Source organism: Apodemus sylvaticus, chromosome 6, assembly GCF_947179515.1.
Source record: "Apodemus sylvaticus chromosome 6, mApoSyl1.1, whole genome shotgun sequence".
In the NCBI taxonomy this organism is placed as follows: Eukaryota; Metazoa; Chordata; class Mammalia; order Rodentia; family Muridae; genus Apodemus; species Apodemus sylvaticus.
This window is the reverse complement of record NC_067477.1, coordinates 46,000,136-46,017,557: the sequence shown is the minus strand read 5'-3', so window position 1 is coordinate 46,017,557 and position 17,422 is coordinate 46,000,136. Positions and strand designations below refer to the sequence as shown.

General features: G+C 44.9%; 1 protein-coding gene and 1 pseudogene across 1 annotated transcript; one reads left to right on the top strand and one right to left on the bottom strand.

Annotated features, from left to right (window-relative positions):
- The first annotated feature begins 7,311 nt into the window (after positions 1-7,311).
- Positions 7,312-10,094, top strand: Hspa2 (heat shock protein family A (Hsp70) member 2). Its single transcript, XM_052185624.1, has 2 exons — positions 7,312-7,468; positions 7,698-10,094. Exon 2 carries the CDS (start codon positions 7,703-7,705, stop codon positions 9,608-9,610), a length of 1,908 nt encoding a protein of 635 aa, XP_052041584.1. The 5' UTR covers positions 7,312-7,468; positions 7,698-7,702; the 3' UTR covers positions 9,611-10,094.
- A 6,813-nt stretch (positions 10,095-16,907) lies between these two features.
- LOC127688048 (40S ribosomal protein S11-like) lies at positions 16,908-17,322 on the bottom strand (annotated as a pseudogene).
- Between the last annotated feature and the right edge of the window lie 100 nt (positions 17,323-17,422).

Below are 17,422 nucleotides of genomic sequence, written 5' to 3'. Positions count from 1 at the left end.
AATCCCCCCAAAGAGCAAAGCCAGAAGCCAGGCATGGTGACATTTGCCTGTAGTCCTAGCACCTGGGAGGTGGGAGGGTCAAGAAAAGTTCAGAGTCAGCCTGGGCTACAGAGTGAATTCAAAGCCAGCCTGGGCTACCTGAGACCCTATCACAAACAGACAAAACATTTTCCAAATATATGACTGCTTTAAGAAAAAAAGGCTAGACAACACCAGAGTTAATCTCTGTAGGGAGCATAAGGAAGCATATAGACACAGGCTTCCTAAAATACCTAGAAAATAGAAAACTTTCCCAGTAATTAAACAAGTCAAGATAGAAATGATTCAACAATTTTTGATTATGTTTTTATCAAACTAGATTTACTAAAGAAAATGGCTTGGATTTTGACTGTACTAACCACATGTGTAATGAGTTACAGTAATTATAAGTGGCACAAGTCATAATGTGATTATTTTCTGTATGTTATTTTAAATGGAATTTTTGGATTACATACAGTTATTTTTGTTACATTTAAAATCCGTTGCTTTTACCTAATAAAAGTTCCTCCTCTACATTCAGAAGTTAAACTGTCTGTACATTACTTTATTTGTATTGCATTGTTTAGCAACCTGATTCTTTTACAACATAATTAGTCGGAGAAGTTACCAGCCTCTCCTGTTCTCTAGTGTCACTGTGATGTCACCAGAGGTGGCCATGTGTGGCCCAAAGAGAATTAGCTAAAATGTATTGCTGAATCCTGTTCTTCTGTTTATTTGTTTCTGATACAAAGAATGATTAGAAAATGCTATTTCATGGCAAACCTGAAATAAGTCAGAGACAGAGTTTATCCCTCAGACAAAATAATGATGTATAAAAATCTGATAAAACTATTAACTCTTTGACTTCTTTACTCAAAATAGCAAACATTTTATTATTCAAAGAAATAACTTATCCAGTATAATTTGCTTTCCTTATTTTCAGGTAAGGAATCTTATGGGTCGACAATAATGAGTATTTGGTCTGCCTGTCCCCTTGACAGCCCCAAGGACCATGAGTCAGGGTAGCACAGGATGAAGAAGGCAAATCCTGCAGCTTCTGGTCACGTCTCTCGGAAAGCACCTCTTCAGGGTCCAGGTTTCTAGCGGTCTGCACAGACGCGGCAGTCTTTGCCTGTGTTCCTGCATATCTTCAGTTTAGTTTTAACCGAACACTAAGATTTGTTTTTGCTGGGGTTTTTTTTGAGACAGGGTCTCACTCTGTAGCCCAGGCTACTAAACTGGTGGTGATCTTTCTGCCTCTGCCTTCAGAGTTGGAATTCAGAGTTGGAATTGCAGGTTAAATCACTATACCAAATAAGGCAGAATTTGGGGGCTGGAGTGATGGCTCAGCGGTTAAGAGCACCCACTGCTTTTTCAAAGGTCCTGAGTTCAAATCCCAGCAACCACATGGTGGCTCACAACCATCCCTAACAAGATCTGACACCCTTTCCTGGAGTGTCTGAGAACAGCTACAATGTACTTACATATAATTATAAATCCTTAAAAAAAAAAAAAAATTTTAAGAGTCAAAGCAAACAAGTAGTGATTTTTCCGCCTCCTGTAGAGACAAGGAATTGTATATTTATTATTTTAAGTCCAGGTACTTTAGGGCTGATGAAGTAGCTCACCAGGTTATAGCACTGGCCACCAAACTTGAAGACCTTAGTTTGATCCCCAGAACCATGTGAAACACTCTCACAGAAAATATGTAGGAGGAAAAATCCAACAGAGGATACTTGAGACAGGAGGACCAAGGCTAATCTGTCTCATATAACAAGACCCTGTCACAAACAGGGCTGGAGGCACTTCAAAGATTTAGAAAATGGCAATGTTTATTGGAGACCTTAAATATAAACATTAGCTTATACATCCTCAAATTACAAGATGTTGCTCAATTTCTCTTCAGGCCTCAAAACAATTCCAACGCTAAGAAAAGTTATGCTTGGGTGGGATTCAAAGGTCCCAGGGTAATTCAGTCTTCTACCAGCGAGCACCGGTACACTAGTGCACATGTCATCTCAGGCCTCATAGCAGCTCAAGATCTCCAGCACAGATGGTTTCAGAGAGGAACCTGTCACAACTGTTTGCCTCTGCAATGTCATTTAATACAGAAATGTGTAAGATTTTTTTTCTTACTTAGGGGAAAGGTGAAGTTGTTTTCAGATTGAAATACTGTGCCTTGGGTAATGAGTGGGCTGGGAATATAGCCTAGAGATAAGGGGCATTACAGGCTCTATGTACATGAAATCTTGGGTTCAAACACTAACACCATGTCAAAAATCAAAACCCACCAGGCTAGGAATTCTTACGGGGTTCCAGACACTCTTCTGGGTACTAGGGACTAATTGAAGAGTGTTTACAGTATGCTAAAGCTCTTGATTCTTTGACAAATCTGTGAAAATTTAGTCTTTGGATTAGAAGATATTTTGAAAACAGTCTGATGATCTATTTGATAAGGAGAGGTTTTACCTGTTGGGAATCAGTACTAGTTATGTGTAACTAATGGGACTGATGGTTTTTGTTTCAGTCAAATGTTAGATGCCATTTTAAACCTCAATTGTAGGGACTGGGAAGGTAGCTCAGTTGATAGAGCTTGCCTCGTATGCAAGCCCTGAGTTTAATCCTTATATGAATAAACTGGGCATTGGCCAGTGCTTATAATCTTAGCACCTGAGAGGGTAAGGCAAGCAAATCAGGAGTTTGAGGTCAGCCTGGGCTACACACGACTCTGTCTCAAAAAAAAAATCAATTATAAAAATATAATAAAAATATAATTACTAATAATCTTGCTTTCTAAACTCTGCTATAGTTCTCGTATATGTAGACTTATTCTACTAATAGAATAAGATGCAAAATTTGGAGATGGTAAAATAGTTCATTGTTTAAGAACAGTTGCTGCATAATCAACAGCATCAGAGTTTGCTGGGCTGTGACGGCTCATGCCTTCAATCCCAGCACTTGGGAGGCACAGGAAGGCAGATCTCTAAGTTTGAGGCCAGCCTGGTCTATAGAGCTAGTTCCAGGACAGCCAGGGCTATGCAGACGGGGGAAAAAACTGAATCCCAGTGCACGTATAACAGGATGGATGCACCTCACACACCCATAACTCCAGCTCCGAGTGCGTGTGGAAAGGGATGATTGCTGGGGCTTGCTGGCTTCCAGCCTAGACAACCAACCAAAAGCCTCAGGTTCAGCAAGACAACCTGTCCCAAAGGAGTGGGAGGAGAGTGATAGGGAAGACAGGTTAAGTTTACAGTCTTCTGACTTGTGCTAGTACATGGGCATGCATTGGGGTACATGCATGTTGGCAAATAATAAACATAAAGTGCCTACAGAAGTTGAGTAGCTTCATTTTCACTTAATTATATCAAGGGCAATTTCCTGTGTTATCAAGATCTTGTAAACAGGGCTGGAGAGATAGCTCAGCAATTAAGAACACTTGCAGACTTTCTGTTTGCAGAGGATGGATCTGAGTTCAGTTCCCAGCATCCACCTCCAATAGCTCACTGTGACCCCAGCTTCTGGTGATCCAAGGCCCTCTTTGGCCTCTGTGGACACATACAGAGACACGGACACATATATAGAACAAATCTTAAAAAAATAAAAAAGAGATGTGATGGTAAATGTTCCCAAATATTACTACTACTGTAACATTAGTTTTAAAAATCTTGTGACTAGCTGGGTATGGTAGCACATGCCTTTAATCCCAGCACTTAGGAGGCAGAGGCAGAGGCAGATCTCTGTGAGTTCAAGGCCAGCTTGGTCTATATAATGAGTTCTGAAATGGCCAGGGCTAAAAGGAAAGAAAAAAATCCTATAAATATTATGCACATATTATGCACAAAAGTCCTGTAAATATATACACACATACACACATAATTCACCATGGCATATATGTAGTGGCTTTTTGTGTTAGATATTTAACCCATTCCCGGCTTACTGTTACTACCATAAATCCTAGCACAGACTTTTTCTATTGTCTCCTTAGGAAGAGCCCCACACAAATTAGCACTGGATAAAGGGGATGGTCTCTTCAAAGTGAAAACAAAAACACTGCCTCGCAGTCCTCAGAAAGAAGGCAATAGTGGGCAATCCCAGGAGGGTTTGCCTGTTTTGCTACACTACTGATAACACAATATTATTTGGTAAAGATGCTTGCTGATCTAGTAACTTATAATGGACTGGGATCTTAACTTTTTACTTACTTGGGGTTTCCTGCTTCATTCTGTAGCTCATGCTGGCCTGGATCTCACTAAGCAGTAATCCTCCTGCCTCTTGGTCCTGAGTGCTGAGATTACATATGTGCCAGAACACCACCTCAACTGGGTTTTTAATGAATGCTGAATATAATTGTCAAAAAGGGAAAAAAGCCTGTTTAAAAACATAACACAAACACAGGAAATGTAAAAGATATTGACAAGATGAGCATGTGCTAATCTTCTATGACTGAAGAAGTGTCACATAAAAGTGCTATTACAGTATCTTTATGGGGAAGGCTAAAGATACCGTGCACAGTATGAAAAAATAATTTTATGGTGAAAAGTGCAAGCAGAAAAATACATCTAATAAAAACCCAGGCATAGCTGCTGCTGTCATCCCAGAAAACTGTTAAATATGAGTGTGACGGAAGACTGCAAGTTTCGTCTGCAATGAGTGCATAAGTAGGACGTAGTCACTTCAGAAATGGACGGCTTCCTCTGAAACACTAAGGGTCTCTGTATGAAAATGTTGGGGGGTTGGCAGCTCTCAGTCTTGTTTTGCTTAAATTCTAAGGAGAAAGCCTGAGTCGTGGGCAGTGCCTTCGGAGGCCAGAAGGGGGCGCTGGATCCTTTAGAACTAGAAGTACAGATGTTTGTTAGTCCTCATGTGGATGCTGAGAACTAAACCTGGGTACTCTACAAGAACAAGCCTCAAGGGTCATCGTCTTCCTCTTCTTCTAGATTTATTTATTATCTGTGAGTACACTGTAGCTGTCTTCAGACACTTCAGAAGAGGGAGTCAGATCTCATTACCGATGGTTGTGTGAGCCACCATGTGGTTGCTGGGATTTGAACTCAGGACCTTCGGGAGAACAGTCAGTGATCTTAACCGCTGAGCCATCTCACCAGCCCAAGCCTCAGGCTTCTTAACTACTGAGACTTATCTCCAGCCCACTACCTTCCTTATTTACAGATTCATTCTAAAATATGTTAATAATAACAATGGTGTTTTGTCTACATGGATGTGTACATCTGCTTGCCTAAAGTTTACATATTTTTACTTACATATGTGCTTGCCTTTATGAGTTTATGTGCACTTGAGTACAAGAGCCCAAGGATGTCATAAAGTGGAGACATTCTCTAGAACTGGAGCTTACAGCGGTTATGAACCACCATGTCTATGTTGGGAACAGAACCCAGGGCCCTGCAAGAGTAGTTGGTACTCTTCGTAGCTGAGCTGTCTCTTCGGCTCCACCAAGCTCTCCCCCTCTTTCGTTGAAGCTCTCCAGTGCTGGGTATATGAGCACAGGCTATGATATATGGTTTGATATTTTCTTTAATTCTTTCCTGTTTCAAGTGTTTCTTTCATGGAAGATAGAGACTTGCTGTTATCAATGGCAAATGTGTTTTTGAAACTGTAAATTACACATAGGAATAGAAAGACTCTTTAAAACTTTCCTGATCAAGTTTTATAGAACTCTGAGCTGGAGAGATGGCTCCGAGGATAAGCACACTTCCTGCCCCACCAGAGGACTGGGTTCAGTTCCCAGCACCTGTGACAGGAGGCTCAGGCGCACTCCAGCACTCCAGCTCTAGGGTCTCTAATTCCGGCCTCTGCACCACATTGCACACACACAGACACACAATTAAAAAAAAAAAAAAACTCTTTTAAAAGTTTTTATAAAATTCTGTCAAAATTACCTTTTAGACAACGAAAACTTTCGTGTTTCTCATACAAACATCCTTCTCCATTACTGTCTCACACACCTTACTAGCCAGTTTCAAAGTTTCTTTCCTGGAGCTTCAAAGACAAAAACAAAGGAACAATCAAAAATCCCAAGAGCACAGAAAGCTGCTGACCATATATAGACTCCAGTCTTCATTTCTGAACTCGTGCTGCCCACGCTCCACCACCTCAACCTGGATGCAGAATGCTTTTCCTACACTCCCCTGCAGGAGTTAGACATGCCACCTCCTCGGGGATGCGCTGACATTTTCCCTCAGGCTCAGCGTGCCCCTGCCTGCCCCGAGTTCTCGCCGGACTTCTCTCGATTTATGTTCACCCTCTCATCACACACACATGGCCTAAGGAAGGACCATTTCCCTTTTTCATCTCGTATTAGGCACCTGTCAAAGCTTTACAGCGACGACTGTCCTCAGCTTCCCATCCGTAAGGCGAAGCGGTGGCTCTACATTACAGGTTTCCGTTTTCCTCCAGGGAGTCTTTTTACAGGAGACGGCTTCTGCCCACCCCACCCTCCCACCCCCGTACCAGAGAGTACTTTCCAGAATTATTCTCATATTCCGGCTAAACAAGTGCCAAAGATGTTCACTCTTTTTCATCTACTTCCTCTCACAAGTCTGTGCTGCCAAGCTATTCTTCGTAGGAAAAAGACAATCTCATTCAACCGAACTCCTTGCAAAATGACCAGTTCCTAAACAGGATCACGCGTGCGGGGATCAGAGTCAGAGGGTGGCACTGGTTTATTACGCAGTGCCACCAAGAAGTCAAAACCGCCCATTAGGGCGCTTGAAAGAAAATAAACTAGGAAAGCAGAGGGAGAAGGTTGGGCGGAGGCCGAACAGCGGCTCCGAGCAAGGAGGAGGCTCGCGGGCCGCGGCCTCTCGCGCTGCGCGGGAAGCCACCTGCCTCCGGGGTAAGCACCCTGCAGCCTTCCCGCGCCGCGCACTCTCCAAGACGCAGTCCCCGCCCTGGAACCGCCCCGCACCCTGCCCCGTCCCCGCTGCAGGAACAGCAGGGGCGGGGAAGACGAGAGCCGATCCCAGCCGTTCTTTATTCGATGCAACCGCCCCAGAAAGAATTCGGGTCCCGGGAGCCAAGTCAGTAGCGGCACCCGACGCCGAACCGTACCGAAACCCTTCCGGAGGCCAGCGCCCCTTCCGTGCCGCACCCCGCGCGCCCCGCCCAGCCCCGTTCGGCGCAGCCCTCTGCGCCCCACCCCGCGCCTACCTGCCAAACTCTTCGCGTTCTGCGCTGCTCATTGGGCTTCTGCCCCGCCAATCTGAACGATGTCAACGAATCACGCTTTAGAAAAGGCAAAGAGCGCGGGGGAAAGGGGGCTTCCACACTGGCTCCCCTGGCGCGAGCTTAACGCCCCCCAAGCGCTGGAGATACTGGGCGGGGCTTCATTTGCATAACGGCCGCCCCTTGGTCTCCCTGCCCGGGGCCGGAGTCCGGCTCCTCATCCAACTAGATATCTGTTGGACCACCGGCTGGTCACTCCGACCAGGCAAGCCTGTGGGAGCGCTGGACGGGTTGGAGCGGGCGGGCCCGGGGACCGATTGGCTCCGGGAGTTTCCAGCAGGCAGGGGGACGACTATAAGAACGGGAAGCCCGGCCGCGGTCTCCGGGAGACGCTAATCGCGCTCGTGAAGAGTTGTGTGAAGCGACCGTTGGCTCGGGTCCCGGCTTGCCTCTCCCGACTCTTTCGTCTTAACGTCGCTTTGCCTGTTTTTCAGTCAGGATGTCTGCCCGCGGCCCGGCTATCGGCATCGACCTGGGCACCACTTACTCGTGCGTGGGGGTCTTCCAACATGGCAAGGTGGAGATCATCGCCAACGATCAGGGTAACCGCACCACCCCCAGCTACGTGGCCTTCACCGACACCGAGCGCCTCATCGGCGACGCCGCCAAGAACCAAGTGGCCATGAACCCCACAAACACCATCTTCGACGCCAAGCGGCTGATCGGACGGAAGTTCGAGGACGCCACAGTGCAGTCCGATATGAAGCACTGGCCGTTCAGAGTGGTGAGCGAAGGTGGGAAGCCCAAAGTGCAGGTGGAATATAAAGGGGAGATGAAGACCTTCTTCCCCGAGGAGATTTCTTCCATGGTCCTCACTAAGATGAAGGAGATCGCCGAAGCCTACCTGGGGGGCAAGGTGCAGAGCGCGGTCATCACTGTTCCTGCCTATTTCAACGACTCGCAGCGCCAGGCCACCAAGGATGCGGGCACCATCACCGGCCTCAATGTGTTGCGCATCATCAATGAGCCCACAGCCGCGGCCATCGCCTACGGCCTGGATAAGAAGGGCTGCGCGGGCGGCGAGAAGAACGTGCTCATCTTTGACCTGGGCGGGGGCACCTTCGATGTGTCCATTCTGACCATCGAGGACGGCATCTTTGAGGTGAAGTCCACGGCCGGCGACACCCACCTGGGTGGCGAAGACTTCGACAACCGTATGGTCAGCCACCTGGCGGAGGAGTTCAAGCGCAAACACAAGAAGGACATTGGGCCCAACAAGCGCGCTGTGCGCCGGCTGCGCACCGCCTGCGAGCGCGCTAAGCGCACCCTGAGCTCGTCCACGCAGGCCAGCATCGAGATCGACTCGCTCTACGAGGGCGTGGATTTCTACACGTCCATCACCCGCGCCCGCTTCGAGGAGCTCAACGCCGATCTCTTCCGAGGGACCCTGGAGCCGGTGGAAAAGGCGCTGCGCGATGCCAAGCTAGACAAGGGCCAGATCCAGGAGATCGTGCTGGTGGGCGGCTCCACCCGCATCCCTAAGATCCAGAAGCTCCTGCAGGATTTCTTCAATGGCAAGGAGCTGAACAAGAGCATCAATCCCGACGAGGCGGTGGCCTATGGCGCCGCTGTGCAGGCGGCTATCCTCATTGGCGACAAGTCGGAGAATGTGCAGGATCTGCTGTTACTCGACGTGACTCCATTGTCGCTTGGCATCGAAACAGCTGGCGGCGTCATGACCCCACTCATCAAGAGAAACACCACGATCCCCACCAAGCAGACGCAGACCTTCACTACCTACTCAGACAACCAGAGCAGCGTGCTGGTGCAGGTGTACGAGGGCGAACGGGCCATGACCAAGGACAATAACCTCTTGGGCAAGTTCGACCTGACTGGGATCCCCCCAGCACCCCGTGGGGTCCCCCAGATCGAGGTCACCTTTGACATCGACGCCAACGGCATCCTTAACGTCACTGCTGCCGACAAGAGCACCGGTAAGGAAAATAAAATCACCATTACCAACGACAAGGGTCGTCTGAGCAAAGACGACATAGACCGGATGGTGCAGGAGGCCGAGCGGTACAAATCGGAAGATGAAGCTAATCGCGATCGCGTGGCAGCCAAAAACGCCGTTGAGTCCTATACCTACAACATCAAGCAGACCGTGGAAGACGAGAAACTGAGGGGCAAGATTAGCGAGCAGGACAAAAACAAGATCCTCGACAAGTGTCAGGAGGTGATCAACTGGCTTGACCGAAACCAGATGGCAGAGAAAGATGAGTACGAACACAAGCAGAAAGAGCTTGAGAGAGTGTGCAACCCCATCATCAGCAAACTTTACCAAGGCGGTCCAGGCGGCGGCGGCGGCGGCTCCTCTGGAGGACCCACCATCGAAGAAGTGGACTAGGCTTGCGCTGGAGTCCGCGTAAACCTCTTTTCCTTTCTTCTTTTCTTTTTCTCCCTTTTGTTTTGGTTTCTTTGAAATGTCCTTGTGCCAAGTAAGATCTATTGTTGGAAGTCTTTAGCCTGGTGCATACATATGTAAGGAAAGGTTGCAACAACTTAGTTTAGTTATAAAAGGTTAGTTCTAAAGTTTGATTTGGGGGAAAAACCGAGGTTTCTCTTTAATGCATTTAGAGCGATTGCTGATTTGAGCTTTTTTTGTTGTTGTTAAGCTTAAGTATGTACGTGGAGATTTGCTTGAAATGAGAAACCTGATGTTTGCACACCTGTCCTATGGAAGTTTGGTTACACTAAGATACAGAGAAACTTGGATTGTTTATTTTTATGTACTATGAGATGAAAGTAAACACTGCAGTAATAATAAAGACAGGTATATTCTGTAAACACACAAATGCACATTTAAAGTAAAGCTGAAATTGATCTCAAAATTGTCTGGCGTTTTCAATTTTTTCTTCCCATGTTTTACTCACGTTGATCTTTAAGAAGTTAGTATGCTGTGAAATGTATCTAATCCAGTTTTCTCTAATTCCCAGATGAAGCTCCTGCCACAAATCACCAACAATTTAAGGGGTGAAGAATCTTGGTAACCCCTTTAATATATAGAAACCTGATGGGGTCTCTTCAAGTGAATGTAAACTCCTAAGTCCTGGCTTTAGTATTCACGTTTAAGATAAAAACAAAGCCACCTAAGTGTCGCAGGAGTGCAAGCTGGATTCCAGAGTCATGCACAAAATCGTTTTTCTCCAGAGTAACAAAAATAACAGCTTCTTTTCTCAGTAACCAATGGGGTATAGAAACGTGCGCTTTGTGATGTACGGGCTCCTGAAACAAGCCAGCAGGCAAGCTTAGGAGTGATGTAATGTTGAATCCCAGGCGGTCGAGCTTGCTCTACCCTCCTATAAAACAGCTCAACTGTCTGAGCGTATGGCAAATTCTGTAAGACCCTGAGTGGGAGTTGTAATTACTTGGGAAGTGGTGCCTTTTCTCTTTTGAAGATCTTAGAGCTTTTACAGTACCTGTCTCAAATTACTTCTACTGTTTTTTTTAAATCACATTTATTTGAGGGTGGACAAGTTGTGTGAGTGGTTCTCCACACTGTGTCCCCAGGATTGAACAAGGTTTGGGGGTTGGTAGCAAGTACCTCTGCCTGCTGAGCCATTTGGTTTTTAGTTTTTTTTTTGTTGTTGTTGTTGTTTTTTGTTTTGTTTTTTTGGTTTTTTGGTTTTTGGTTTTTGGTTTTTTTTTTTTTTTTGAGATAGGGTTTCTATGTAACCCTGACTATCCTAGAACTTGCTCTGTGGACCAGGCTGGCCCTTGAATTCAGAGCCTGCCTCTGCCTCCTGAGTGTTGGCATTAAAAGTGTGTGTCACTCTTGCCCAGCTTATTTTTTTTAAAAAATGGGATTACCTTTAAAAGTTAATTAAAGAGGAATTGGGGTAAAATTTAGTAGTTAATTTGAAATTTCATAGTTTTTACAGCACATAGAAATTTTAATACCTTCCTACATAAAAATTTACTTCATTATTTTTAAAATACTATTGAGTTTTAGAAGCTATAATTTCCAAGTTCTTGTGGATCCTTGTTAGTAACATTTATTTTTATAAAAATAGTATGCGTTAATTTAAAATTAGGAAGCAAGAAGCCTCATTTAGATGGGGAAGGAAGATAAATGGACAATTGAAAAATTGCTTCAGAATACTTTCACAGCATCTTCAAAGACTGTGCTTTGGAAACGTGAGGCCGACTAATGTGTGCTGGGGTGACACTCGTAAACACTTCCAGCAATGAGCGTCTAAGGCTGCAGTGGAATGACTACACAGGCCATCACACAAACACTTGGCCGAGTGCTTTGATACTAATAGATTTAGAATGATTTTGTTTGCTGAGAGTGAAGTAGCCTAGGTAGCCTGGAGCCACAGGTTAGCCTGTGTAGCTGAAGATGACCGTGAGCTCCCGTGCTTCCATTTCCCTAATGCACCATCACAACATTACTGCCAACACCCCTGGCCTAAAGTTACTGTGGTGGTGGGGGGGGGGGCACAGCCCTAGGTATCCTGGAACTCACATAGACAAGGCTGGCCTCTAGTTTATAAACTAAGAGATCCACCCACCTCTGCCTTCCAAGTGCTGGGATCAAAGGCTTTAAAGTGACTTTTTTATACCAGTTTTTAGTAAGATAATACCCATTACACTGCTCTTTCATTAGTCCTTTATTAGTTCAAGGTGGTTTGGTTGGTTTGGTTTTTATTTTCCAATCCTGAGGAGTGGGGGGCCAGAACTTGGCACCTTGTTCATGCTGGGTGAGCACTGAACATGCCCAGCCTTTGATGAAAATATCCCTGCTCCAACGTCAACCGGTAAGGCCTTTCTACAGAGCAAGCTGGCATGATTCATCTTAGGCCTTGCTTTAGAAGAGGTTGGTTTAAAGTCTCAATGACCAGTGACTGGTCTGACCTCTGACCTCTTGCTATCACACCAACCTGGAAGCATTACATACCTCATTTCCTGTTATTTTGAAAAGTAATTTGTAAAACAGCCTTTTTGTGGGTTTTTTTTTTTTAAATTTTTAACTATCTTCTCAAATGTATCTAGATTTGAATATTACTAAGATAAAGCCACTAAAATAACCACTGTTTCCAAGAGCTAATTGAAACCAGTAACTCAACACCTGGGAACTCCTTACCAAATGTTAGGCTAGTCCTGGTCAAATAACAGTGGAAACAATGTGTGCTCTTGGTTGCAGGTTAAATTACAGCCCAAGGAATACTTAACATCATTTGAACTTCCAAGTGGTAGCTGGGGTGACTAAAGCAAATGCAATATGTTTACAGATAGAAGCTGAGGGAATAGAAAAGGTAATTTAAAACAGGCACATTGGCATCTGAATGTCTGTTTACTACATCTCTGTTTTAAGGTGATAAATCAAGATAATTATCAAAATAAGATGATGGTTACAGTAATTGAGATTTGTGACATTTTGCAAGAATCTCTCTTTAAATTTCTTATAGCATTTTGTTTGTATAATGGAAAGGCATTAAAACTTGTACATATCTTAGGAGATATTAATGTAGCTTACATGATAATATATCACCCATTTAATACTCAGATGAGAATAATTTTTGGCAATTAGTGGTGTTTTATTTTTTGTATTTAAAACTATTTTGTGAACATGGGTATTTTGCTGTAGGTCTAGCTGCACACCATGTGTGTGTCTGGTTCCCACTGAGGCTAGAAGATCTCCAGGAACTAGAGTTACAGACAGTTCTGTGAGCTTCCATGTTGGTGCTGGGCATTGAACCTGGGTCCTCTGCCAGAGTAACAAGCTCTTTCCAGCCTGCTCTTTTTAGAGTTGTTATTATGTATTTGTATTCCTGCCACAGTGCACATGTCAGAAAATAACTTGTGAGAGTGGGAACTCTCCATCCACCACTTGAGTCCTAGGGACTGAACTCAGGCCTCTCAGTCAGTGCTTAACCCACCCACCCACCCACCCACCGACCGACCGAGTCATCTCGCTAGGCCAGCATTCTGAGCTACATCCTCAGCCCCCCCCCACCCCCGTCATTATCAGTTTTATTCTTTTTGTTGTTTTGTTTTTTGAGACAGGTTTTTCTGTGTAGCCCTAGATGTCCTGGAACTTACTCTGTAGACCAGGCTGCCCTCAAACTCAGATCTGCCTGCTGAGATTTCGCCACCACTGTCCTGCTCAACCTTGTATCTTAAAGAGGAGTACAATCAGAATATCTGGATGAAATTAAAAAGATCTTTTAAGAAGTCAAGTGGATAGGTACATAGGACATTCCTGCTTGAAGCTGTAGGTTGTAGAAGTCGTGTGGTAGCCAGGCGGTGGGGGCACATGCCTGGGATCCCAGCACTCCGGGAGGCAGAGGCAGGCAGATTTCTGAGTTCGAGGCCAGCCTGGTCTTCAGAGTGAGTTCCAGGACAGCCAGGGCTACACAGAGAAACCCTGTCTCGAAAAAACCAAATCCAAAAAACAAAACAACAACAACAAAAGTCATGTGGTAAAACATATTCCTCTTGCCTTTGGAGTCTGTAAATTAAAATAAAACAAACCAACCTTGGCCCCCTTGTCTCCATCCTCAGGCTCCACGTCCTTGGTACACCACCTGCTCACACACACATGCATGTACCTCTACACCTAAATGAGTGTAAGATTTCATTTAAACACACAAAGATTCCAAAGCCATTGCTAAGGGAATATATGTTAGGATTAGGAAACAGGGCCATGGTGGTGGCTCACACCTTTAATCCCAGGAGGAGGCAGAGGCAAGTGAATCTCTGAGTTTGATACAACCTGATCTGCAGAGTGAGTTCCAGGACAGACAAGGCTGCACAGAGAAACCCTGTCTGAAAACAAAACAAAACAAAACAAAAAACCAAAAAAACAAAAACAAAAAAAAACAAAGGAAAATCAAGAATGAGAGTAGAAGGGGCTGGAAAGATGGCTCAGCAGTTAAAAGCATATATATACTGCCTTCCTGAGAACCTGAGTTCCCTCCCAGCACCACAACAGGTGGATGACTCCTGCCGGGGCATTCCAACTCCTCTGATGGGCCCTGGCATTCATGTGCACATTACACACACACACACACACACATGCACATACATGCACACACACGCACATACATGCACACACAATAAAAATGAATATTAAATAGAGTAGGAATGTTCAATTGTTTCTGTATGTTTAATGCATAAATAGGCATGAATAAATGTTCTCAACTAGAAATGATATACAAAAGTTCGTTCCTGAGTAAACATTCCAGGTCTTTAAAAGAATCCAGTTTCAGTCTTGGTATGACTACCAGAATGTAAATATTTTAGAGCATATTCACTTCTGGCTTAGTGTGGCAATTTTAATTTTTAATTTTAAAATGTCTCTTCTTTAGAACCAATCAAGATGCCGTAAGTACTCTTACTCACCACTGTCAGTGCAGAGAAGGCAGGTTGTAAATTGAAGGTTAGGAGTAAACAGTCAAGAATGTTTATTCAATACTTGGCCTCACAAGTGTTCTGTCTTTAGAGTCTACCTTGTTATGTAGTGCAGGCAGTCTTTGAACCCCCAGTCTTTCTGCCCCAGGATCTCTGGGGCTGGAATTACAGACATGCACCACCATGACTGTCTCAAGCACTGTTCTCTTCTTATAATTCTTCATGACCAGAATTACAACACTGTGAAACTCTATGACTTTTTCATTAAATAAACATTTGATTTTTTTTTTTTTTGAAACAGTATCTCTACCTAGCCCTGGCTGTCCTGTAACTCAGTGTGTGGACCAGGGTGACTGGAACTCACAGAGATCTGCCTGCCTCTGCCTCCTGAGTGCTGGAACTGAAGGCATACACCACCATGTCCAACACAAATATATGCTTGTATTCAGTTAATGTGGACTCTGGAAATCTGAGACCAGAAATTTTGTTCTGTGTTATATGCTCCTTAGTTGCTTTTTTTAAATTAAAATTATTTTATGTATTACAAATGTTATATATGTACATATGTATGTATATCATATGTATACCTCCTGCTCTTAGACATCAGAAGAGGTTGGATCTCTGAAACTAGGGTTACAGATGCGGTTAAAAGCCACCATGTGGGCAGTGGGAAAGAAACTCGGGCCTTCCACAGAGCATCTTTAACTGCTTAGCCATCTTTTCACGCCCTTCTCCTTGGTGTCTGTAAGATCTTAAGCATGTCTCTTGATTAGGCACAAACAAAAACTCTTTCTTCCACAGGATACTTAATAGACTATTTCTACTTTATAACAGTATGAACTTTAAAAAGCTTGTTACATTCATTGTTGTGTAGGAATGTGCTTCCCCTATAGATGTCAGGGGATGACAGTCTGCAGTCAGCTAGCTCTTCCACATTGTGGGCCCCAGGCTGGCCTCTGCCTCACCTCCAGAACACTGGCCTTACAAGCCTGCACCAAGCCTGCCTTGTCATGTTAATTTTAAATAGTGTTTTAATCTTTCAGGAACTTCCTTTCACCTTAGTTTAGGCCAAGGTTAGGGGCAGTTGAGGTCTATAAAACCCTTGATTTTTCTGTTAGCCTTTAATGCATTTAGAGGGTCATCTGGGTTTAGGTTCACATTCTCTCCTGATTGTGGAATAACTAGATGCTTTGGTCTTTGTCTTTTTTGAAACTTTATCTCGTTTTTTCCTGGTTCACACCACTCCAAGTTGGAGATACCGACTGTTAAATAATTCCTGGCATCTAGGATATTGTCTTCTTTTTCCCTTTTCAATTAGTAGGCAGGCTTTGCCCTTATCCTCCGACTTGAACTCTAGAGGCACACGGTAGGTTCCCATGCATTTGAACTAACCTGATCAACAGAACTGGCACACACCTTTAATTCCAGCACTTGGGAGGCAGAGGCAGAGGCAGGTGGATTTCTGAGTTCGAGGCCAGCCTGGTCTACAGAGTGAGTTCCAGGACAGCCTAGGCTACACAGAGAAAGAAACCCTGTCTCAAAACAAACAAACAAACAAACAAACAAACAAAAATCCCAGCTAGAACTGACTCCAGTGGATAGGTATTGATTACGGTTTTAGGACGCCACAGCCAGTGACTGGAAGATTGGTAGACTAGAGAAGGCAGTGATGTGCATGCTGCTGTTGTTGGAAAGTTTATGGATACTCCGATATAGACTGCATCTCACACCTATTCAGCTGTGAGGATACAAAAGCAGGTGCGTCAGGCCTTCCCAGTCTTCATCTAACACTGCTTACACTGGGGGGGGGGGGGGGAGAATAACCCAAATCTGCCTGTTGGTCAACTGCGGAGAGAAAGCGCAAGTGTCTTGACCCTGTGTGAACATAAGCTCCTTTGAATGCCAGTCAACACTGAGCAAGCTGTCGCTGCTTTTGTTTTAGAGCGGCACTAATTTAGAGTACTTACCAAGGTCAATGTTTTACACACTGTACCAGCTAGTTTTATGTCAACCTGACTCAAGCTACAGTCATCAGAAAGAACGGAACCTCAGCTGAGAAAATGCCTCCATGCGATCAGGCTGTAGACAAGCCAGTGTAGGGCATTTCCTTATTAATGACTGGGGGCGGGGGCGGGGGCGGGGCGAGAGCACAGCCCATTGTGGGTGGGATCATTCCTGGGCTGGTGGTCTAGGTTCCATAAGAAAGCTGGCTGAACTTGTTTTGGTTTTTTTTATTATTAAAGTTGGAAAATAACTTTATTTGTTCTTGAGCATTGGCCAGAGTCCCCTTAGAACTTCTGGAACTGCTTCTTGGTGCCAGCAGCCTTGGTGGCCTTGAGCACAAGAGTCCAACAGTCTTGTTCAGGGGCCTGCACTCTCCAACAGTGATGATGTCGCCAGATCTGTACATCCCTGAAACAGGGGGACGGGTGCACAGACAAGTTCTTGTGACGCTTCTCAAAGCGATTGTATTTTCGGATGTAATGGAGATAGTCCCAGCGGATGACAATGGTCCTCTGCATCTTCCTCACGACACCAGACAGGATCCGGCCTCCGATGGAGACATTACTAGTCGGGGCATCTTGAAGCCTAGACCCATGTTTTTGTAGTACTGAGGGAGTTTTTCCTTGCCCAAACCTGCTTCTTGTTTTGAAAGATTGTAGGCTGCTTTTGTTAAGCACTCTCTGTCTGAATGTCCGCCATCTTCCCGGCAGCCTGAGAAAAGGGCTATTCTTGTTTTTCAAGACAAGGTTTCTCTTTGTAACCCTGACTGTATTGGAACTAGGTCTGTAGACCAGGCTGA